General features: G+C 36.1%; 1 protein-coding gene across 3 annotated transcripts in view; it reads left to right on the forward strand.

Annotated features, from left to right (window-relative positions):
• Positions 1-25,428, forward strand: part of ATRNL1 (attractin like 1) — a 488,877-nt gene that overhangs the window by 32,316 nt on the left and 431,133 nt on the right. For all 3 annotated transcript variants that reach the window (XM_014959493.1, XM_014959476.1, XM_014959485.1), the window contains exons 2-7: positions 8,492-8,575; positions 10,364-10,477; positions 10,761-10,889; positions 13,873-14,081; positions 22,946-23,120; positions 24,315-24,402. In XM_014959493.1, coding sequence (XP_014814979.1) covers positions 8,492-8,575; positions 10,364-10,477; positions 10,761-10,889; positions 13,873-14,081; positions 22,946-23,120; positions 24,315-24,402 — 799 coding nt within the window. The remainder of the gene's footprint in view (positions 1-8,491; positions 8,576-10,363; positions 10,478-10,760; positions 10,890-13,872; positions 14,082-22,945; positions 23,121-24,314; positions 24,403-25,428) is intronic.

A 25,428-nucleotide genomic window follows, 5' to 3' on the forward strand; every position in this document is an offset into this window, starting at 1 on the left:
TCAGTCTGGTGGAGTGAGTGTTTTGGATTTTTTTTTTGTGTGTGCGCTTATTTATTTCTTCATTATCTTGGCAACATTTGGCAATAAAAATAACTCTTGGCAGAAATGAACACTGTAAAATGTTAAAGGAATGAGATGTCTCCTTGCTTCCTGTCCAATTCTTTTGTAATTACTGTTTGCTTTTAATGGTAGCTATCTGGATGGATATGAGAAAACTTTGGGACTGCTGTTAATGTTCTTCTGAATCAAGAATGAATAGTTAGAATTTTTAATATTTCAAATCTTATTCTTTTTCTGAGAAAATGGCTGACCCTGACACGAAACTGTGAGTGCAAGAAGTTCAGTCTGTGAATCAGGTAGATGGTCTGCCTCTAACGCAAAACAGGAATTATTTTTATACAGCTACAGCTTTTTTAACCTTTTGGATTTTATATCTAAAGTAATATTTGCAGCCATAATTAAATGAGATAGTGATACGGGGAAATATGATGTCCTGTGTTTGTATCAAATGCCAACTTGATTTTCCATCAATTCTTGATTTTAAGCATAGTGGCAGGTCTATTTATAGGCAGAATTTTGGATGACATCTATGAACTGGCCTGGGCATTTCTAAAGAGTGGATGTTCTGTCTCTAACGCAACTGTCGTGGTGGTGACCTTCTACGTGCATGTATTTGAGTTTTAATTTTGGTTAGTACTTTATGTTAGCGCTTCATAGGGTGAATAAATAATGAATATGAGTAATAATTAAAAAAACTTGACATAGTTGAGGAATAGAAAAATAGCTGTTGTGGAAAATTTTGTAGTTTTTAAAAGAACTTTAAGATAAACATACAGAGATGAAATTTCTTCTTTTCTTGTGGAGTCCATTGATTTGTGAGTAGGATTTCTCAGTATGCAGCGTGGCCAGGAGTTACCATCTTTGAAGTGAATGCTTATCATGGAAACAAGAATAGATTTTCCTACCAAGAAAATGATTATAAATGAAACTTTCCAAATAGCAAGTTCCAGATCATGCAACCTGCATTGATCCTGTACAACACTGCCTTGAAAAAAGTTGTACTGATGGAATTGGATTAGAATTTCTACACTTCAGTAGGCATAATTAACCCCAGTAAGATGAACTAGAGTAATACCATTTAATTCCTTTTGTGGGGGAAGTTTGCAGTCAGAGGGAATTCTAGGTTGTGTACAAATCAACATGTATAAAGGGAGTTATTCTGCTACTTAACATTCAGGAGAACTGGCTACATTAAGGACATTAAATAATTCTCCTCCGGTTGCTGTGCTGGTCAGACCAGAGCTGGAGTGGTAGGTATCATTTTGAGGTGTAGATGAATTGGAGAAGTTCTAGAGGAGGGATGTCTATAAAATGACACATGAGGAACGCTAGGTTAAATTGCTTAATTCAGAGAAGAAAAGCCTGAAGGTAGATGTTTGTAAAAGGTAAGCAGAAAGAGGAAGGGAATTAACCTGCTTTCCAGGTCCACTCTGACTAGGAAGTAATATGTTTAAGTAAGAAAAAAATTAAGTTAGACATTTAGAAAAACTTCCTAATAATAAGTCAGTACTAAAATAGATACTAAAATAGGCAAAAAAAGTCAAGTGCCACCTGACACTGGGAGGACATAGAAGAAAACCCCTTGATAATCTCATACAGTATTTCCACAGTAATTTTAATTTACTGTAAAATAAATATTGGGATTGCCTTTAATGTTACTATATTACTTTAATTTTCTGCATCTGGTTTATCTGCCAAGTCTTCATAAAGCTGTGCCCACGTTTGCTTCTTTCTAGTCACTTTGTAGATTGCCTTTTAAGTCACACATTCAGTTGTCCAATTCTAAATGACCTGCCATGGTGTATGTTCTGTGAATTCATGTGTTATGCAGCCTAAGGAAGGGAACAGATTTTTTGAAAATTTTATGGAAGTGAAAATACATTGCTTAAGCAAGATGCCAGGTAAGTTTGTACTTTGACAGGAACAATTAACTTCTATGCAGTAATCTTTAAGTAGTTTTTTGGGACTATAGAATAACAACTTTTTTCAGAAACAGTAAATGAGGAAACAAAATCCTGTTGGTGTTAAACCTTAAATTAACAGTTTTCAAAGACTATATTCCTGCTTACTTTATTAAAAAAAGCAACAAACAAAAAATTCCCCAAACCTCAGAAACTGAACGCTCAAGAAAAAAATAGATTCAGGAACCACAGAAGTGTTAAGCTTCTTGAAATAGAGAATATATTCTTATGAGGGGAAAAAATGTTGTAGTATAGTCTTAATTCTACTTTTTTTTTATTGGTTTGGAGCCTGGTTTTGTTTCAAATATGTTAGAGGGTAGAACTGAATACTTGACTTAAGCAGTAGGGAACTTTGGCAAAAGAAACTGTTACTTTTTCAGTGGATAAAGTGGGGCCAATTTAAGAGCATCCCTTTGATTAGTTGCCATGTGAAAAGTTGTTGGGAATGTCCTTACCGTTTCTAAATATAAATTCTTCTATTAATGCAAAGCAGTATGTAACTAATATAGGAGTGTGATTGGCATATGCAAATATTTTCTTAATGTATTAAATATTTATTCCTCTTGATTAGTCACTGAAGAAAAATTAGAACCGCAGTATGTTCAGTATATTCTGTTTTAATATATGTTGTGAAAAAAAGATTAACCAACTGCAAGGTTCTATAATAAATGTGAAAATACAGGAAAATCAAATGCAAGTTCATAGGGTTTTTATTAGGTGCTGATCAATACTTTATGCCTGGAAAACAGAAATCTGGCTTTGGGGGTTTTTCAGAACATGTTTTTCAGATCTTCCTCTGAAAACAGTATTAAAAAGCCTCCTTAGTTTATCACTTAAAGTTGGGCATGAGAAACAGCCTTTCATCTCTTCTGTATTTCTCTCTGATATCATAGTGCTCACTGATTCTGGTTTGTTCTGTAGGGTGGTCCAACTTTTTTTTTTTTTTTTTAGGAGTGTGATTGGCATATGCAAATATTTTCTTAATGTATTAAATATTTATTCCTCTTGATTAGTCACTGAAGAAAAATTAGAACCGCAGTATGTTCAGTATATTCTGTTTTAATATATGTTGTGAAAAAAAGATTAACCAACTGCAAGGTTCTATAATAAATGTGAAAATACAGGAAAATCAAATGCAAGTTCATAGGGTTTTTATTAGGTGCTGATCAATACTTTATGCCTGGAAAACAGAAATCTGGCTTTGGGGGTTTTTCAGAACATGTTTTTCAGATCTTCCTCTGAAAACAGTATTAAAAAGCCTCCTTAGTTTATCACTTAAAGTTGGGCATGAGAAACAGCCTTTCATCTCTTCTGTATTTCTCTCTGATATCATAGTGCTCACTGATTCTGGTTTGTTCTGTAGGGTGGTCCAACTTTTTTTTTTTTTTTTTCTTTCCTTCTTTCTTAACACATTCAGCTGATCTCATCTGGGATATGTGAAGAGCCTCTTTCCCCGCTGTAAAGGTTATGCACAAGATCTCGAGCTAGAAAGATTGCCCATACTTTGTGCTTTGAAGCAAAGTTATTGATTTGTATTTTTTTTTAATAAAACATAAAAAAAAAATCATAAAAGATGAAAAGGAGACAGAGCAAAATTTTGCAACAATGGAGAGAACAGTCCTTGACTGACACAGAAATACTGATATTGACATCAATTCATATAGTAAAATATACTCTTTATCTTATATTCAGATATATCTGAAGTAGGAATTACAAAGTAATTTGACTTTTCATAGAATTTTGAATACAAGTGTGCCACTAACAAATATAGAACAAATTAATCTCTTCATAACCCCTTCTTTTATTTAACAGTGAATATTTATGATGTTATGAATGTGCCTTATGCTTTGTTTCTCCTAATGCACCTGTGTTATACATCAGACCTCTGTCTGTCCGTCTACCAGCAGTTTTGTGGATTTTCATGTTCTACTGATGGCAGAAAATACCCAGTGACTTCTCTGGTTTAAGTTTGTTCCCCTTTCTGAAAGATTTGATGATGCTATTCTTTTACAAGAAGATACAGGAGATGACATGACTGCATTTTTCACAGATCTATAAATATTACAGCCAGGAAGGGCTATTTTAATAACCTGCTCTGACGTCTTATGTATTGCAGGCCATAGATTTCATCTGACTACTCCTTCATTTTGGACCAATAATTTCTGACTGAACTAGAACATACTTTTCTCTTGAATTGCATCAGCCTTGATTTAAAGTCTCTGTAGTAGTAAATATAAATGTTACCACTGTAAATTCAAACTCAATTATATCTGCCATTATTTTATAACAGTGGTAATATTTCAAGGGAATTTAGATATCCGTTTGTTGCATGGTTTGGTTGCCCTGTGTTGATTCCAGCTTTTTATCCCTTACATATCTGGTATGTGTCGATCTGCTGGATGAAACAACCCATAGTGCCATGTAGCTTTCACGTAAGCCATTACTGATGGATTAGCTTGGGGAGTGACTAATCTGTCACTGATGCTTCTGAATGTCTTTAGCTCCACTGTGCAGCATCCTGATCTCTTTCTATAATTTGGTAGATCTGTTTTACAGGATACAGAGAAGGGAAATAAACTCTTGGCATGCGTCTCTAATTCTTTATAGGTTTTGATTATAACCCCGCCGACTGGAAAAAGTACTGTGTTTATGAAAGTTGGTGTGCAATTTAAAATGACAATATACAACATCAGCTGCTCCCTGTGCACTCTGTTCAGAAAGCTGGAGTTTAGGTGTGTGATAAACCTGTGGTGCCTAAGAAGGCCACAAAAATTGTTCTGGGTGTCCCCTCATCCCTGAAGCTTTCTCAGCAAGGAGCAGGGAGTGGGGTGCAGCGTGTAGGCATCGTTCTGGCTATTCCACTTCTGCCAATAAAGAGTGTGTAGTTGTGTTGGCTCGTCTGGATTTTGATTATTTGACAGAGTCACCATTTTTTGCAGAGCAAAACTGTGTCCACCAATACCTGGTGTTACAAGATAAAAAATATTGCCCTTGATTTGGTAAGAGGTTACATGAAAGTAGTAGTGCTTATTTATGTGTCACTTTTGGGGTTTGGGATTTCATAATGTTTGGAAAGAAAAGTGATACAGAAGAGTTCTTGGTGTGACTCAAAGTAATGCCCCTCTGTCTTGCTGTGTATTTATTTAAAATAGAACAGCCCTTTTATCTTACCATTTTCCACAACCATTCTTACAAAGCACTGTCATGCTCTTATTTATTCTTTACTTTTTTTCAGCAGAGTGCAGTAGCTGCTTCAAAGGCTATCTACTCTTTCAAAAGGAACTATTTATCAAAAAATTATCAGCGTAGGTGAAAAGGGAAATTGTTTGCACTTTACTAGTGCCAAAGGACTGATCTAATAAAAACAACTCTTGTAAGTCACCTCCATTGCATTCTACAGCTATTAAGAAGGCAACAGTTGTGGCTGCAAATGAATACTGAGAATACTTCACATTTCTCGCAGCAAACTAAATGTTCTTTGGCTTGCTATGTAAGACTTTACATCTGGATATAAACCATATGACAACACTAAAATAATTTTGATTCAAATTTTCTGCATCTCTACCTTTTTTTTTCCAAACTATTAATGCCTTCAATCTAGCACACACTCAAACATGGGATCTGCTCCTGTAATCAACTTTACTATGGTTCTGCTAGAAACCAAGCATCAAGCTTGACTTAAAAATGTGCGACTTAGACCGCTAAGTGATATTATATTCAGCATTGTCCAGACAATGTAATTAATATTAAAGAATCCAGAAATAACCCTGAAGAACCCTATTTCTCATGTATATAAACATGAAAGTATATTTTTAGGTAAAGTTGTTTTTTCTTAACAAAAAGAAATATTGTAAACTGAAGCTGCATGTGTCTCTTGCTTCAAGCAGAAGTTTTCTGTGGCCTGGCAGTGATTCAGAGGAGAGCCCTGGCAGGAGCACGGTTAGCCTTTCCTGTGGCCATCCCTGTGCCATCTCCAGAGCAGCAAGAGAGGAGGGGGAGTGACCCCCCATCCCTCTCATCAGTCATAGCTCTGCTCGTGAGCTACACCAGAGTTTGTGTAGCACTTACCAGGAACCGTGGCTTTTGGGAAGTGCTGTGCTGCAGCATTCAGCCCAGCTCAATGCATTGGGTTTTGTTAGGGATGTTTTTCTCTCAGCTGTCAGCTGACTGAAGTGTAATGTGGTTGTTTGTTTTGATTTTTTTTTTCCTCCCCATCTGTTGCTCATGTTACCAGCTGTTTGTCTGCTTTTCTTCTTTTTCTTCAGAAGCATAAGTCATTGATATTGCCTTTATGCCTTGAAAATGTTTTGAAGTACAATTATTTGGGCAGCTCCCCATATTAAAGAGCTTTGTCTCATTTAATCAAAAGGAAAGTGTGGGTAAAGATCTTCATTCAAACCACCAGTGATTAGAACAGAGTGGCTTACAATATGCCTAACAAACTGGTGCTGGTTCTTACAGGACAGGTGAAGGAACTTGTTTAAAAACTTGAGTTTGCGTAGACCTTGTCTCATAAAATTCTTCTTTCTACCTCCCTTGTTTCTGTTTCCTTTCCACACATTTATAGTTTTGTTTGGAATAACAGACCTCTCTTGATAAGTATGCAATTAGTATTTGTAAATAATTTGCAGTAGATGTGGTAGTGAAGATTTTTAAAATTGGTGTGTACAGCTTCAAATACAGTAGGATGGCAGATATTGAATTCCTCTTCAGCTAGATTCCCTGTGAGAAAATTTAGCTGTGACTTGGTCAACTTGTTCAGCATTGCCTCTGGGCTTAGACTTAATCTATTGATTTATTAAAAAAACCTGAAACAAACCAGAAAATCCCAACTGGTTTGCTTTTCTTATTCAGTGATACTTACTGTTAACAATTAACTTTCCATACTATAGTGAAAGAAATGAGCCTTTCTGAGTGTGTATTTATATTCGTTATCATTGTTGTAATGTTTTAAAGAGTAGGATGGTCAGTTTTCCCAGTGGAGTGAGGCCACTAGAGATGTGTGTTAAAGCCTGAACTATAGAACATAATCATAAAGGAGGCAGAAAATGGGGTAAATTAGTGAAGTTACAGTGTGCTGAAGATACTAAGCTCTTTCAAAAAGCTTTTATGTTAATAGATTATTGAATTTCATCTGCTATTTTATCACTCTTTATAGATTAATGTGAAGTAAAAGGTTCTATTTCTATGTTAAATGAATTCCTGTATGTAATGAATCTCGGAATTATCTATTATCACTCAAAAGAAGTCATAACAGCTAGTTGTGTTTAAAATGTCGGCATGGTAGTTGTTGAAAGAACAAATAAAATGTTAAGATGGGAATAGAGAACAAAATGGAAATCATTATTTTGCTACTGTACAGATTCATGGTTCACTTGCATCTTGAAAGCGGTATGTTGATCTCTGTGTTGCATCTCTGAAAGGGTACAGGAGAATAGAAAAGGTAGATTAAAGTCAGTGAGTGAGGATTTCTCAGGTTGGAAAAGGGAAACTGGAGAGAAGGGTGGGAAACACCACAGATTGTTACGTTTTAAGTAGGACAAAGCATGTGACCAGAGTACTGTTCATCATGTCATCCAGTGCCAGACCTAAGGATGTCAGATGAAAGTGCCAAGAAGTAGGCTCAGGACACAAACAGTTGAGGTGTCTCTTTCTATATGCATAGAAATCACGGCTGCAGGATGCTCTAGATGCTGCAGGTTTACAGGAGTTTACGTAGGCAAACCCCTAGGAGAAACATTAACCCAAAACCAACGCAAAGGCACAACCTCTGGCTGAGAATGTCCCCGAGCTGCAAGTCCCTGAAGGGGGTGTAGCGCTGTGGGACTGTCTGCAGGGACTGAAATTCTTGCTGGGGTGTCCACTCTAGGCCTGTCAGAGGCAGGGTGCTGGGCTATGTCAGTGTTTTGGTCTGACCTTTTATAGCTATTCATATGCATTTTACTTAGTTTCTGCCTATTCCAGTGTTGTTGTGCTTTCCTGTGTCTCCTCACTGGCCAGGAATCAGAGAGGGAGAGGCTGGCAGATATGCTTATTTAAATTTATAATTTATACCTTAATTTCTCTTGATCTAGAACAGTTTTCCCCACTGCTGCTGTGGTCTGATTTCAGAAGTGAGATATAAGGCAATGATGAAAGAAATAAGCAAACAAACCAAAATACTCCAAAAAACCCTTTTCACTGGTATTGTGTGAAGGATAATTTGAATTACATGTAGTATTTGCTTCCCACTGAACTAGAAAAGATACGAGTCTTGTGATTGCCTTGTGGAGGAAAGCAAACCACTGATACAGAATAATCAGAATTTTAGTTCTTATGAGCAAAAATAGTGTGACAATAAATATGAAGAGAGTCTTGACTCTTTCCCCCAGCCCCAATTTTCTTTCCATCCAGAAAGAATCTGTTGATGTGTTGACGATGTGTTCTGTTGTGTTGTCTCTGTTGTTACAGCACTGTTTTTTCTCTTGTAGGTTAACAGAACCTTCTGGATATTTAACAGATGGACCAATAAATTATAAATATAAAACTAAATGTACATGGTTAATTGAAGGATAGTAAGTATTTATTTTCATAGCTTAAATTTTCTGACAGTTTTTTACTGTGTATTCTAGAGAACTACAGAACTCCTCAAGTAAAAACTGCATCTGGATGTAATATACACACTTTTGGGTTTTTTTTTTTTTATTTGTTTGTTTTGTGTTTGGTTAAATGTTAAAAAGACTTAAAAAAAAAATAAAAACTTTGAAGTAGGATTTTCAGGATTTCTCAGCTGGCCGAATTCCATTCCCATTCAAATTGCTGGCAAAAGTTAGGCTGACGTTGGAATTCTGCCAGCGCTGCAAGCTCTCAAAACTCTGTGATAAATTTCTTGCATATTTGAGTACCTTTACGTAAGTTCCAAATGGGGTTACAGAATCCTATTAAACTCATTATCTTACTTATTTATCTTATTAATTCATATCTGTGACAAATCAGGAATGGCTTCAAGTACAGAATGCTTCCGGTATAATGATAATTATTTAGTTACATGCTGCTCAAAACTTAGTGCTTCTATAAATATTTTTTCTGGCATTCTAGTTTTCCTTATGTACTTGTTTCTAAAACTGTATTGTGTCCACAGTTCATACAGTTTAGATGTCTCGTGTCTGTTGCTAATTTTTCAATTTATGGAGCGCAGAAACACACAGACACGCACAAAGAACTAACGACACGTACGTGAGAGTATGGCTAACTGTTAAAGGCACAAATTTATTAAATTTCAGTGGGATTTTTATCCCTCAGGCTATGGGTCAGGATTTTGCTGAAGAATGTAGCTATGTCTGAGTTCTTCTAATGTTCTAGAAGAGAATTACCCCCTTCTGTATTTCCATATTGTCATAATCTCAATTACTTTAGATGTCTGCTCTGTCGCTGCCGTTCAGCAGTGATTTATCTGATCTAATTTTGGTCTGCTCATATGCAATAGTAATTTAAACACAACTTCAATGAAGTTATGGGTAGATTGCAAAATCATTTAAGTAGAAGCTTCGATATCTAGGTGACGAGGCTGTAGCTGAATATCTTTCTGACATAGCTAGACCTCACATCTTACCCAAGGAGTATTTGCACTGCACTACACTAAGCTGAAGTGGAAACACAGCTCAGGACTGTGTGTGAACTCTGCTTTGAAGTTGTTCTTCACTCTGTTCCTCCCCTTTGCAGGAGATGGTAGAGTGGGCAGCTGGTGGAAACAATATGCTGAGTATTGTATGTAGAAGAGTAATGCAACCCACTAACATAGTGCAAAATGTCAACACAGAAGCAAGTCACATATGTATAAAATACTCTTTAAAAAATGAACAAACAGCCCTCTTGAAATGATTTCTCACAAAGAACCCCATATGTTTTCCAAACTGACAAACTGCACTCAAGCCTGTCAGTAGAGGGGGAAAAGAAAAAAGAAATAAAATAATCAGTGTGCTGCATAGAATATATTTAGAAGTCTGCTACCTTTGTCATATGAGTAAAGTAAAGCTAGTATATTAAAATAGGATATTTTAATTGCCCAAAATTCAGTGTCCTGATCATCAATAAAACCTGGTGAACTCCAGTCTCTGTTAATTTTAGGGATTATTAGACTTGGACTGAAGATGTTATTTTTAAACTTTTCTAAGATAAAGTTAAGTGCTTGTTTGCTGTGAATTTTGTTATTTAACTCTTAAATGTGTAGTTAGTACTTAAAATGTTTTAATAGATTTATGCTGGCATGATCAATTTTCCTGTAAGTTCTTTATCTCATGACCTCAATAATTCTCTAAATGTTTTACATTAATTTTTCCTTTTTTTTTTTTTTTTTTTCCCAGCCCAAATGCAATACTAAGATTAAGATTTAATCACTTTGCCACAGAATGTAGTTGGGACCATATGTATGTATACGATGGAGATTCAATATATGCACCTTTAATAGCTGTATTTAGGTGAGTGTATTATTAGCCTTTTAGCCCAAGTTGTCATGTACGGCCGTTTTTAGTTTGCAGTGAAAAAATAGAAAAAATTAGAGGCTTTAATTTGCTAAATAGCTTGCTTTATTCTGGTAATATTGTGTTTTATACACATTTTATTATTTGTTTAAAAAAAAAAAAATAAATGAGATTTATGAGTTGTCTATATAGTTAGCAACCAGAATAAAAGCTAACTCCTCCTTTCCCTCCCCCCCCACCAAAGACTGGTTGAAAACATTATTCTCATTTTCTTTTCCAGTGGTCTAATAGTCCCTGAAGTGCGTGGAAATGAAACTGTTCCTGAAGTAGTTACTACATCTGGCTATGCATTGCTACACTTTTTTAGTGATGCTGCTTATAACCTAACTGGATTTAACATTTTTTACTCGTAAGTATTTTTAATAAGTAATTATTTTGTTAATTAGCCTATCATTTCTTTCAAGAGAATGACAAACCCAGAGAAAGTGTTCATTGATTTTATAAATAGTGTGAGTTATACTTTATGGTATGTTTCTAAAACAAGGGAGCTGGTTTTGTAATGAGTTGTCATTAAGGTACCAATTAAAAAAAAAAAAAAAAGTAAAATATATCACTCTGGGTGAAGCCACGTGGCCATTCCAAGAGTATGTTTTTCCTCTGCCATATGGAACTAGAATGTATCCCTTCCAGTGTTTATCTAAACACATGTAGTTGTTATATGGAATAGGAGGGAGATTGTATCTGCTGTCATGTCAGTTCCCCTCTCTTGAACTAGGATCATCTGTTGCTTGATTTCTTTTTTTCTTGCTGAATATACTTTTAGGGCTTTTGACACCTTCACCAAAGACCTACTTCTATTTTTGTGCCAGCCACAGGGATTTTATTCAATTTCTTCTTTGCTTCTTGAGTACTTTCCCCTCCTATTGTCCAGCTCAGTCTGAATTCTGCCTTCATAGTTCTTACCTGCACTGTCCGTCTTCTAGTTTCTCTGGTGGCAAAGCAATTCCTTCAGATTCTGAAATACCAGTTTTGGGGATGTGGTGGCCAGCACAGCACTGCAGATGTGGAAAGACATGTAATATTTTTGTCATATAAAATTCCTATTTGTGCTTCTGACCATAGGTTTACTCTTGGCAGAGGTTTTTGTTAAATTATCTGTGGAAAGGTTGTTTCTGTAGTTTGCAGTGGTTTGCTACCTTTTACCAGGTAATAAATAGCTCTTCAGAGTATGAGAAACCTTTTAAATATGTTGTATTGGAAATGGCAGTCTAGAAGACTGGGTATTTTTAATTTTTGTTAGTTGACATCAGTAAAATGCAATCACCTGGCAGACTTCTCTATTGTAATTAGATATATTTTTCAATTATCCCTGAAGCTTTTATTGTACTTTTTTTTGTTTGTCTTGGGAGCAAATGGCAGTATGACATGGCATTCTTAAGCAATGAGTGTATGTGCTCTGCATTCTTTTGGGACATGGTAATGTGGTGCATGCTACATATCATTACCTAATTTCTTGGAAGATTTGAAATAAGTGAAAAAAACCTGCCAGGTTTTAATTCCATTATATATTTGACTCATGAAATTTTATGTACTCTGTTCTTCTGTTTCTCCTATTGCAATGGATAGTTAAAAATATATAAGTATATATTTAATGAGCCAACAGTAACTCGTTTTATGATAACAGTACCACCCCCCATTGCTTTTTATGGTTGCGTTCACTTTTTTTCTGCCACTGATCTGTTGTACTCTGCTTCTGTTACCTTTTTTCTCCCTTGGTTTGATAATCTCAAAGCAATTCTTGACTTGATCTCTGAGTTCATCTTGATGAACCACTCATTTTCCTTTATTTTGGGCAAGACAGAAGCACAGCACCTGTGACTAAAATGCCGTGCCAGTTGCAAACAATAACAGTTACTCCAGAAATCTGAGTAAGTTTTGCGTTCTTTGGAGTCAGGCAAACTGCTTCCAATTCTGCTGATCCAGTTTTTATCACACTGCTTGAATCTGTAACAAAAATGTTGGAGTGGGAATATGTCTGCTTTTAAACTGATATCTCTATTGCTGGAAAGACTTAGCTGTTCACCTTCCTGCAGAACACCCTCCCTGTGGAGTTAGAGGGAGAGGTTCCTCATGGCTGTGGTATACAGCAGTTAATGCCATCAATGGTTTTAGTGCCATGTGTATTACTAGCCAACACCCCCAGGACATTTGCAGTTCAGACGTAGAATTTTCTTTTTTGGTAATGTAACAGAATCAGTCCTCTGAGCTGTGAGTCTTCAGAAAATGAAAACATGTCTCCTGACTGTCCTACCACAACTACTCTTGGCCAAAGGCCAGCCTGGAACAATTCTTCACTAACTTTTTTGAGTTCTTTCTTCTTTGGTAAGAGCAAGCAAGGCTATGAACAGTATCCAGCTCTCACATCTACAGGGAACAGTCTGTGCTATCACTGGGGGTTTGTAGTCGCAGTTTATTCTGCGTTTCAACCCAACCCTTTGTTGTGAGTCATCAAAAAAGGTTTCAAATCCTTTCTGGACTTCATCAGGCACATATTGCCTGAGATTCTGTTCATGGAAACTCTTGGACCCACGTACTTCAACATTCTCCATCCCTCCTCATCTCTAAGGAATTGCCTGCATTTCTGGAACCAGTTTGTGTAATTTTGCAGACCAGTTGCCTGTGATCTCAGTGTTTGGAAGGGCGTATCACAGAAATGCTAACTCTCATAACAGTCACAGATTTCTTTCACCCTAATCTTTGCTCTTTTTGCATCTCTGGCTGTGGTTAAGGAGGCAAGGTTAAGGTGGCTCTAGTATTAAGGGTTCAAAGCATGAAATGCTACCTGTAAGTAGTTTCAGGGTATTAACCATCTTGTATTTTTCTTCACATGGTTTTTCCAATTTTATTCACCTCGGGTATTAGACACACTGTTTTATAGCATGGACCAAAGCTACTCACCCTTTAACAGTGTGCCTGTGGTGAAGAGTTTAAGGGTTACTGCTCACAGTCACTTCCAGTGCAGATAGAGATAATAATCATTTGAAAGGACTGGCTAGGCTGCTGATACTGGAACATGGGGAAAAAAGAGATGGTGATCTGGCCAGGCAGGGCCTGTCCTTCTGCTCAATGTCAGTCCTTTTTGTTAAAGTACAAGGTGCTTGTGATCCTGACTGCATCACAGACTTTGTATGTAAGCAGGGTGTATTCACACACACCTTTTCAGCTCGCTTGTCTGTAAAATCATCATTGAACTTGTGTTTTACCAGCATGTAGAAATTTTTCAGGAAAAAAGTACTTTATCTACCAGATACTGCTGGAGTACTGTCGGATAAAACCACTGCTATCAACTCTTAGCTTGTCATTTCCCTTATTTTATATATATATTTTTTCAGAATCAATTCTTGTCCTAATAACTGCTCAGAACATGGGAAGTGTACAACCAGTGTGTCCGTACCGAGCCGGGTCTACTGTGAGTGTGACAAGTACTGGAAAGGAGAAGCCTGTGATATTCCATACTGTAAAGCCAACTGTGGCAGTCCGGATCACGGGTACTGTGATTTGACAGGCGAGAAGCTGTGTGTTTGCAATGACAGCTGGCAAGGTAAGCTTTTGTTATTTGGAATCAAGTCAATCTTAAAAAAAAGAACCGCTTTTAATGTGTCCTATCTAGTCTGCAAATTAGCATCTTTAAAGAATAAACATAAATGAAAAAATAATTTCTGGAGTAAATTTTCATGTGGACCTAGATTTTTTTTAGGTCATGTGGACCTATTTTAATACCATAAACGGCTCACAGTTTTGGTATTTTCTGTCTAAATATACTGTGAAAATATCTGAACTTTTTTGTGGGGAGCATTCCTCTTTTCGGGTCATTAATTTGAAAAAAATATGGCAGTAATTATGCAAGAGTTGTGAGCACTTCTGAAGACTAAGTTCCTGCATAGCCTAATTTTCTATTCTATTAATTTTTTTCTAACATCTAGATAGATTTGATTCCACCCCTTTCTTAATGTTGCATCGTCACATCATATTTTTAGTGCTTCATGAAGTAAGATTGCACTGCCTGGTTTTTTGTTGTGTATTATTTGTGTAGTCTTTCATTGAAAAAAGAAGGTTTTTCATTGTGACGATGGTACCAGAGTATGTTTATGTGGAGAAATGGATGTATTGTAAGCATGTTCTGTAGTTTACTCCCAGTACCATTAATAATTGTTTCTTATTAAAGGTCAATTATTTAAGATCCTAAATATTTAATTCACTATAATTATGCTGGAGGTTTGTACATTTTTTCTTTTTATCCTTTACTCCTATTAGAAGTCTCAAGTAGATTAACTTGCTCACCACTGAAATTGCCCTTCTTCTCTTAAAAGAAATATTAAGATACTTCTCAATTATTTAGCTGATATGACCTCTTCCCATTTCCTGGCTCTACTTTGGTTTTATTGCTGTTTCTTTTTGCATGTCAAAGGAAATGACTTTTTATTTCTTTTAGCTGTCACACCTATTAGACCAAAGACACTGCGAGATTTAATACATTTATCTTCTTAATAATTAATGAAGTTGTTCATTGAAAGGCAGTCAGTGCACCCACAGAAAGGAAGTGGGTTAGCAATATGGTCATTGAATGGAAACAGAGCAGACTCGCTATTGAGTCCTCCAGAAACTTTGATGATTGTAGTGCATAAAAAAAGATCCTGAAAGCCTCATCTCTGTAAGGAAGTTGTGAATAGAACTGGCAGCAAGAATATCACCCATTTAGCTGGGCATTGATTCAATGCAATTTCAGATTGCTGTGTACAAAATGGGGAAAACCCTCAAATCTTTGGAATAGCTTTTTAGGCTACACCTTCATTTACAGTGCTATAATTTTCATTAGAAGTTTTAAGCACAAAAAGTTAAAATTCTAACTTTCACTGTTAGTACCTTCTTTTCTTCTAGCATCTCTGTGCATAGAGTGATTAGGACTGTATAGGTATAATTTGCTTAACTGTTACTTGTGTATTCACTAAAGCTACGTAGTTTTCAATGAATTTTTTTTCTACTCTGTGCCAGATGAGCTAGCTTGGATACATAATATTCCTTATTAAATATAAAACAATACCAAAATTTCCTTAAGCTCTCTGGGTGACTGCTGGCTTCTCTGTTCTATTAATATCTATATATTCTCTGTTTATAGTTTCTAAACTTGACAGTATCTTCTGTGTAAGTTATTTGTAATGCTGGAACCATAACTGTTTCTACTTATCTTACTACTTTCTCTCTCTCAAGTTCTTCTTGTGTTTGGTAATTCAAACCAACTGGCTAAAGCATTATCTTGATTTTTTTTTTTTTTTTTTTTTTTAAAAGAATTTTACATTTTTTTCCTCCCCCCATTTGGATTTTTTTCAATATGGTTAGTCCTTGTATGAAAAAAAAAAAAAAACCCACCGGGATGCATTGATTAAAATGACAATAAATAAAATCCATGGTTCAGAAAATAAAAAGGGTATTGAATAGTTTACAACACATTGAGGTTTCTTTTTTTACAATGGTGACATCTTGTGGATGCTGTTGAAGCAGCATCTAAAGAACATTTCACGTTTAAACAAGTAGCCTGAGAAAAGAGAAGAGAGCCTTCTTTGGGATAGAGTAATTGTTTTCTATAAAAGGTAGAGTCCTTTTGTTATTATATAAAATATATTTTGTGGAAGAAGGATACTGTATATATCTGCAGTGAGCTGCTAGTTCTACAAATATAGATCCTCCCTGTAATCCTCCCTGGATTTTAAGTTAAAATTCAATTTCTGCACTCTGTATTTGCAGATTTCATTATGTGTATGCTAGAAACGAGAGTAGTCTAAGGAAGTTTTGCATATTTGGAATTAACAGAAAGGAACTGGCCTAAGATGAATAGATATTTAATATGTACTGGAAACATTCTTCAGTTTTATGTTCAGTCTGAAATTAATAATTTTTCAAGCATCCTGGAATGACTTTGTGCACTTTGTAAACAAAATATAGCTATCATAATTAGTGTGTGAAAATTCTACATGAGAAAATTAAGTATCCTTATAGCAAAAGAAAGAACATCACAGTCAAATGAAGAGCCAACTTCAGTTTTAAATGCCTTTGTGGTGTCCTCTGATCATTAGTGAAATCACGTTTAGTAAATTTATTAGATTCATTTCAATAAATGGTTGGCTGCATTAAATTGGTTGATAATGCTCTGTAAGTGCAGTTAGGCTGAGATTTAGGAAGGGAGTTCCCTGCTATTTGTGAGTCTTAATGAAAATGTAATTATTTTAAAATAAATCTATGACTTCCTAAATATTTATTTAAAATGCATGCACATAAACGTGGCAAAGTAGAGCATGCAAGTGCTTGATTAAAGTAATGAACAAATGCAATACTGTGTCCTGAACACAAGATAGTGCTCATCTCCCTGAGAAAGGAAGATGCTATATTTAGCTCATTATCTGTAACACCTTTATTTAAGAATAGGAAGAAATTGATTCAAGGGGCTCAAAGCTTGTTAGCTTGATTTCAGCCGTGCATAAAGTTCTGGACCATAACTTGAGGAAAGAAATAATTAAACATATGGTGTAATTGAATAGTGAAACAGTTGTAATGTGGATTTATCAGTGTAGTTCATAGTAGAATAATTTGTAAGAAAAGTGACAAGAAAATGCAATATATTTTATCTGAACCTCAGTGGTTGATGATAGAAAATTATTGAAAGTGAAGTAGTCAGGGAATACATAAAGGAACAGTAAGAGGAACACAGCTTCTTAACTGTGAAAATTGAGTGGGTGGGCTGAACAAGGAACTTAGGATGGAAAGATACCACCGCTACTTAAAGACTGATCTTGTTACATAATTTTTATAATCTACTCATAAGACTGCTAATTAAATCTGGTAATATAAAGGTGGGAGTTACTTTAAACATGGAGGAGGCCTGGAATATCCTGCAAAAAGGGTTAGAGTAATGCATGGGATGTAATTACTTCAGTACAAATTGTAAATTCGTGCATTTAGGAACTAGGAGTATTAAGAATTTGTGTTGTAATCTTGGATTAAAGTGTGGAAGGTGACATGGGAGAAAATGTGCTTGTCTATCTCAATTAGAATATGAATAAATTCATATTCTTAATTTTATATACTGTACTATCTCTAGGGTGTAAAGTGTCAAGTGCACTAGTAGGATGATCAGTCATAGAATCTACAGTTAAATATGTGAAAACGTTAGTACTATATTTCAATTTTGTTAGTACACTTTTACAAATATAAATTGAAATGGGCTGAGAGGGAGAACCATTAGAGTGGTCAGGGCTGTGGAAGATACTGACAGAGCACGGTTTGTTTAAACTGGTAAAAGGAAGGCTGGGAAGGAATAGTGTTGCTGTTTATAAACATTTGTGGGGTGTATACATGGACCAGCTCTTTAAGTCCAGCGATACTGACACTGGTAGAAGGAAAATGGGGGTAAACTGGCCATCAAGGCATCTAGTTTGAAAATTGGAAGCAGACTTTTGACTACTCGAGCTGTGAAGTTGTCTAGAAGCTGTTAGCGTTGATATTAGAGCTGGCTTTAGCACGGAGACTCAGAAATCTCTAATCCAGTGAGTACTGTCAGCTACTGCTAATCCGAGAAGTCCCTGTTTATTTTAGAGAGTTTTGTTTCTTTTAGAGCAAAACATTTTTTTTGTGTAATAAGATGATGAACCTACAGATGCAGAGTCTACCAAAGAGTGTTCTTGTGCTCAGTCACGAAGAACTAGGAAGGCTTTCCGTGTGATGTGCTTCCAGCAAAGACTGTTGTGGGATCGGGCCTTATTTTTCTGTTCCGGCCTAGCTGGGCTTGAGTTTGGGGCCTGAAGCTGGGCTTGAGTTTGGGGCCTGAAGCTGGGCTTGAGTTTGGGGCCTGAAAAGGGGGCCGAGTCCTGGCAGAGGTTGCTGCCGTGCTGTGCTTTACCTGGAGACCTGGCCAGGAGCTCTTTGCCTACCGTTAAGTCTTATTTGGAGCAAAAACTGTTTGCAATTTGGGGAAGATAATTGTATTCTCTACGGATGTTGCGGAGCTGGGCAGTGGCAGTGTAGAGATACATGGACACACCTACTGTTTGAACGCTGGTGAGCCATTCTTGAACAATATTTACCTTCTCATTTACATAGCAACTTGGTATTTTTATGTAGTTACTAACTCATCACTTCCTCTAAGAAAGGTGACTTACTGCTTGGTAAAGCTTCCAATAGAACTTTTATTCAAAGTATATCCAGATATATTCTCTTTTCCCAAAAGTATTTTTCATAATCTCAAATTCATTACCATATGAAGATTTTATTGGGTACTTGAAAAATAATAAAATTGGGTTTGTATTTGTGGTGGTTGAAAACTTATGTTAAAGCAATAATTCTTAACTCAAATGATCAGATATCAAATACAGAATAAATAATAACAAATAGTGTATTTAAATGCTTTGATTAGATTGTATGAAAAACAGAACTGTGACATTTATGTTCAACACATCAATAATTTTGTTTTTTTCCTGTGATCCCAAAAGAAAAGATTAGGGTTGAAGAGGGTAGATGATGTTTTCTCATTAGGTGGAAATTGATCTTATGACTTTAACTACTGGAACAGATTGTTACTTTGGCAGTTCATGAAACTCCTCAATAAATAGAAATTAGATTCTTTCTCTCATGTTCTGTGGGTAAATCGCTTTTTTAAACCTATAGAATTTTTCCTACCTTTGAGGATAACGTAATTGACTTCCAATTCAGGTTTATAAAGTTGTTTGCTGTTTTTTAAAGCTTTTTCCCCTTCCCCTCCCCCCACCCAGTGGATTGAGTGACACGTTAGGAAGATAAGAAAGAAATCCATTTTTAAATAAATGGAGAAAAATCATATTTGCATAGAAAATAATAAAACATATTTTTCATTATCTTTTTTTTGCAGCTGTAGTGCTCTCTGCACAAAAGGCATGTATGTAGTGAATGTGATGTTTCTGAAGAGAAAATGCATTTATGCTGAAATAATGGTGATATTTCATGGTATATGTATTTAAGTAGGAAAATCTGTAAATGACATTTATAAGTCCTACATTTACCTTGCCTTTATAAGGCAATAGCTACATGAAAGCATTTGCTCTTTAAATGATATTTCAGTAGAAGTCAGTAGTATTCTATTGCTCTGGGTTCTTTCAAGTATATTGTCCATTTTTGTACTGATTGATACATGCTGTGATAACTCCATGAGTGTTTTACACTTTCCCTGAAGAGGAGTCCTGGCCATGCAGACGTGTGTTGGCACAACCGTGTGTATGTGGGTGAGGTGAAACACATAAGGGAGCACATCCAGATTAAAAACTAGCCCAGATTAAAATAAAAGCAAATTTTAACTTGGCTGTGTTCCCTCATCTGGTTCATTGTGCAACGATGTGAAAACTGGTGCCAGCAATGATGTGAGGTGGAGAGTAAGCCGTGAGGGGGGGGCTGGCGTTGCCTCCTCTGATGGCAATGTCAGCTGATGTCACTTCAATGCAGGTGTGTGTGTCATAAGACAGGGTACTAACCTCTTTTTTGATGAAACGAATGGAGGATCTGCTTTCAAGCTCCCAGGTTCAGGTGTGTCTCCTTAGAATGTGTCCTTCCCCCGTGTCAGAACAAGACCTGGGCACATGGTGCTGCTTCTCTCTATCTCAATCTTTCTGCTCGCTCAGTGTAGACCAGCAATGAAGCACTGAGGTTGTAAGGAACGTCTGTGACTTTCTGTCACTCGCTCACCTGGTTAACAGTATTGTTAAGATTTTTTGCATTGTTAACATTTTATAAAAAAAATTATTTTCCTAATCTTAATGCATTCAATGTAATCTAAATGTATTTTGGGTTTGCTGTGGGAGTTTTTGCAACTCCCCGTCCCCAGAAATGGAAATCTCAAATCAATTGGGACGCGAGTGGTTTGTGTGTTTTATTCAGCATTTGCCACTGGGGGACACTGCTGACCACGGCATGGCTGTGCCAGGGCGGTAGCTGCCATAAAAGACATAAACGTGTTTTCATTTTCTGACTGGAGGCTCCGTTTGCATAATTTTAAGCTCTTCAATTGTTTATTTTTAAGCACTTTCAGATTCAAATTAAGTGTTTCCTCCAGTGATTTAGCAAATCAGGATCTTGCTGAGGTTACAATTCTATTACAGTATCTATTATTAATGCTTAAGAAATAACATACTGAATTGTTCATACTCTTATTAGACCTCATTCAAATATCATTAATCTTTTCTGGGTATAAGGTATAATGAAACAATGGGAATTGAGTGTCTCCATCATTTAACAAGTGGAAGGTAATTTGGATACAAGTGGACATCATTCTTCTAGAGAGTAGCAGGAAAAGTTGGCAACTAGTTAGATACAGATTAGATGCCTGTATATTACATGTTGTGTATAATAATTTTAACAAGTTGCCCCAAAAATGATAATAGACATTGGAAAAATATAATCTTCCCCCCATCAAAGATAATGTTTTAAAATTTTGAACTTGATGTATATTACATATTTAGTTGATTTAGTAAACTTCAGCAGCTCTCTCATCTAAATGCTTGGCTGGCCTCTCCTTGACTCAGTGTAAACCTTTGCATCCAGAGCATTCTTTGTCAGGAGATCATCCTTTGCCAAGGAGATCTGACACTTTTTGTATGAAGAACTACCTCCTCTTATTGGTTTTGAACCTGGTTCCTTCAAGCTGCATTTGATAAATCTTCGCTCTTATATACAGAGAGACTGTAGACTCTTTATATGTACCCTCTCTGTCTCACTTATTTTATAGTGACACTTATCATTCATTTCCAAATTTTCTTCTTTTTTTCCAAGTTAAGCATTACCCTACTCAGAACCTCCTTATTACCACCCTGTAAACCATCTCCAGCTCTAATCTATCTACTTTTTGAGTAGGGCATACAGTTTTGTAGGTGTTAGGCAAACTACTGATTTATACAGGGGGGTAACAGTGATCTCAATTTGGATTTTTTTTTTTTTTTTTTGACCATTGCTGAGTGTTGATGTGATTTTTATTCTAAGATGAGACTTTGCTTCTGACTGGTGATGGTTAGTTAGGAGACCATCTTCTTTTTAGTCAATCTAAAACATAGCTTACTGAGTTTTAAATTTACTTATGTTGAATTTCATGTTTAAGTTTGTTGCTCAGTGACAGTGCTTGTTCTGTGGTTCTTCAAAGGCTGATGTGTTTCGTCTGGTGGAAACGGAATCATAGCAAGCCATTAGTTTTCCAGATCTTCCCTAGAACCTTTTTAAAAAGTTGATGTCAAGTGTGATGTGTCAGGTGTGACATTTGGGATGCAGGTTATTTTTGTGTGTGTTTGCTTTTTTGATGTGTTTTTTGTTTGTTTGTTTTTTTTAGCATGTTATCTGTGAGTTTCCAAAGAAGGTTATACCCCTTCTGACTTCAACAGCTTTGGTTCTTAGTGATGTCCAGTAGCTTGAGGGAATGATTTATCTCAGTTGGACAGGCTGTGAGGGATATAACATTGCTCATAGTATCAGCATCAAATTACAGAAATAATTTAATGTCACACAACATCTGTAGGCCATCACTGATGACAAAATTTTCAATTCCATGATTGATAATGCTTAAAGTGGAAGACATTGATGTCCTAAAAATTCAGTGTTCCCCAACTAGAAATAAAGCCAGTCAATAATGTGCTGAAGAGATCACATTTTGGTTATTACAGAACAAATGAAAAATGAAATATTTCTGCTGTTCATGATGTTAATAGTCCTATAACTTAAAAAATGATGCGTTTTGCTGCCTTTTCTTTACTTTATAAAAATTATTGGCTAAAATAAATTCAAAAATAATATATAGTTGTGGGTTTTGGTAGCTTTGTAGAATGATCTATAGAATTTTATAACTTGTAAATATTTAAATCATTCTTTTTATACAGTACTTTACAGTGTATTTTGTTCTTGGAAGATGGTGCAGAATGGCATTGGCAAAAGGCAAATTTTGATTACTGAGATTTAATATAGTAAAATCTATATTTACTTCTTCATTTGCTGTAATGTTATTTGCTTTGATATAAGCTTATTTTGCTTAGTTCAAATACAGTATAGTTTTTCTCCAGAGGTGACATGCAGTGTATATTGTGCTATGGATTTTAGACCTAAACATCGTCTAAAAATATGATGCATTAGGCCTCTCTTTCAATTTGTGAGTCATACAGTATGTTTTCCAAGAAGAATGCAGACACGGACCATTATTACTTAAGCTAGTCTAATGTTTTCAATTTGATTGACATCCGTTGTTGTCAATTTTTTTCATTGAGCATCTGTTAAACATAAAAGTGCATGCTGTATTTTATCAGAATGAGCAATGCTGACATCTGTAATTAAGCCTCCCCTTGTTTCTGCTTTATTGGCTTTAACATTCCTGTCTAACAGATTGTACAAATTGCACATTTGTTTACAAAACAGGTCCAGATTGTTCTTTGAACGTCCCTTCCACGGAGTCTTACTGGATTCTGCCCAACGTGAAGCCGTTCAGCCCCTCTGTGGGCCGGGCTTCCCATAAGGCAGTTCTACATGGGAAATTCATGTGGGTGATTGGCGGGTACACTTTTAACTACAGTTCCTTCCAAATGGTGTTGAAGTAAGTGATTTCTCTTTTGTCATATCGTTTCTGATTTTTCCTTTTAGGGAAAACAGGTTTTACCAGGGAGGTAGCCTCTATCCCGCAATTTAATGGAAGGGTTCATATATTTTTAGATTATTTATTAATGGCTTAGTTTTCTGCTTGAAATTTTCTTATGATTAAAAAGTGAAAATACGGGTAACATCAAACTATATATGATACTAATAAAAATTCCTTCAGTTCTGTGAAAACTGTTGCTATACTTTGCTGCAAAACATAGAAATACTCGTAGGGATATAACAGTGAAAGAAATCCATGTCCTGACATTTTCAGACAGTATTTCTAGAGTGCTATTTGCATTATTGAAGCTAATTTATAATTACAGGAGACTTGTATTTAGTGCATGCACTCAGCCTGTTGGTGCTGTGCTCGTAGGGTTAGGCAGGTCATCCCTATTTCACATCTTTATAACAGTTTGTATGTATGTATATATGTCCACCTCTTGACAAAAAAAAAAAAGTTGAAGCAGCTGTAAATATTGCCTAGTTGGTTTGGATGGTGTCTTGTATATATGTAGAGGCCCTAAATGTGGCAAGTGTTAGGATATGTTGATTAGCATGTTTGTTTCTCCTATTTTTGTCTACATCTTGTTTTCTTCCAAATCATCTAATCCAAAACAAATCCCATCATCTTTCGTGTTTTTCCTTTCTACCTCTGTTGTTTATTTTTTATCTCTCTTCCATCTTGTTGTGTATTAATGCATTAATGGATTAATCATTAATTAAAATTTAATGGAAATTAGAATCAACCATATAGCTGAGAGGATGCTCAACAATAAGTCTTTGAAGTAGGGCAAAAGATGGTGATGTAAGCAGTTTAGTGGGGTGGGTTTTTACGTGGTTAGTGACAGTGAGCTTAGCAACCTAGTTTAATAACTTTCTTCTAAGTCTGGTGATTTTTATTACAGTCCCATTTTGTGAGGTTGTTGATGGATCCTGAAAGAGCTGCTCTTGTTTTGCTGGATGAACATTTAGTGCACTATCACAAGTTAGTACGTTGTTGTAACAGTTGAAAGTGGTCGCGTTACTGCTGCTAACGTATTGCCACGTCAGACAAACAATGACTGATCACATCTGCTAAACAGAAGTGAGTTTGAACATGCAACATTTCTTTGCAGGTAGAAAATGTTTACTTTTTCTATTTCTCTTCCAGCTACAATTTGGAAAGCAGCATATGGAATGTAGTACCTGTATCCAAAGGGCCGCTCCAGAGATACGGACACACTCTTGCTTTATATCAGGTTTGGGCTCTTCAGCATCCTATTTAATGAATTTCTTTGTGTGTGCTGTTAGTGATCTTAAAATGATTCATCGTGAACATAGAGTTTTGAGGATAATTTAATTTCTAGTCCCAAAATGTTTTGTATGAGTGTCTTCTTCAGTACTTAGATGTATTGCACAATTTTTGGAAAAAAGATTGCACGATGTGTCTAAGTCACTTACTAGCTGACCATAAACCCTCAGAGCTAAACCTGTCAATAAAAGGGGGCTAATATAATTGGAATTGCAGTAATGGAAGGTGAGTTGGAAGCCAAGGGTGCCTCCCGCGTGAGGAGTGCCCTCACTGACCAGGCACCATCCCCAGGGGCTGAGCCAGGTGCTCTGGTGGCAGAGTCCTTTGGTAGCCCCAGACATGGCAAGCAATGACCTGGGTCCAGGGACTATTTGGGGAGTCCAGTCAGGCACACAAGGAGAAAGGGCCAGGGAGAGGGCTGGAGAGGAGGCTACAAGGTATGCTTAAGGGGTTTAGTTTATTTAAAGTGTGAAGAATATTACCAAGCATCTTTTGGAAATTCAAGGTAACTGTGTCAACCAGACCTTTGATTCCTTCAGGAAAATCCAGTGATTTGCAAGACATAACTGCACTTTTCAAAAGTCGTTAGACTTTCCCTCAGTCTGTCTTGTTTTAACCACGTGTTCACTGAATTCTGTTCATTCTGCCTCTTGCTTTTCAGTACTGAAACCTTTTTAAGGAGGGAGTTACACACTATAGGCAGAGGTCAGCTGTTTTGTCCTTAAATTCCTTCAGAACTTATTCTGGAGACTTGTTGCTGATTGTTCTGTCAGTTTTGTAAATTTTTTTCTTTTTTTTTTTTTTTTTTTTTTTTTTTTTACTATAACCTCCTGTTATTAATTTCTGCCATGGATACATCTAGCATGAAGAACTCACAGGGGAAAATTAACTTCACTTTATTGCTATGGCTTTATCTTCTCAGACTACTCCTTCAGACTGTCTGTTGGCACCACAAATTATCTAGTTGGCTGTA

Source organism: Calidris pugnax, unplaced genomic scaffold (assembly GCF_001431845.1).
Source record: "Calidris pugnax isolate Ruff unplaced genomic scaffold, ASM143184v1 scaffold4, whole genome shotgun sequence".
NCBI classification, from domain to species: Eukaryota; Metazoa; Chordata; class Aves; order Charadriiformes; family Scolopacidae; genus Calidris; species Calidris pugnax.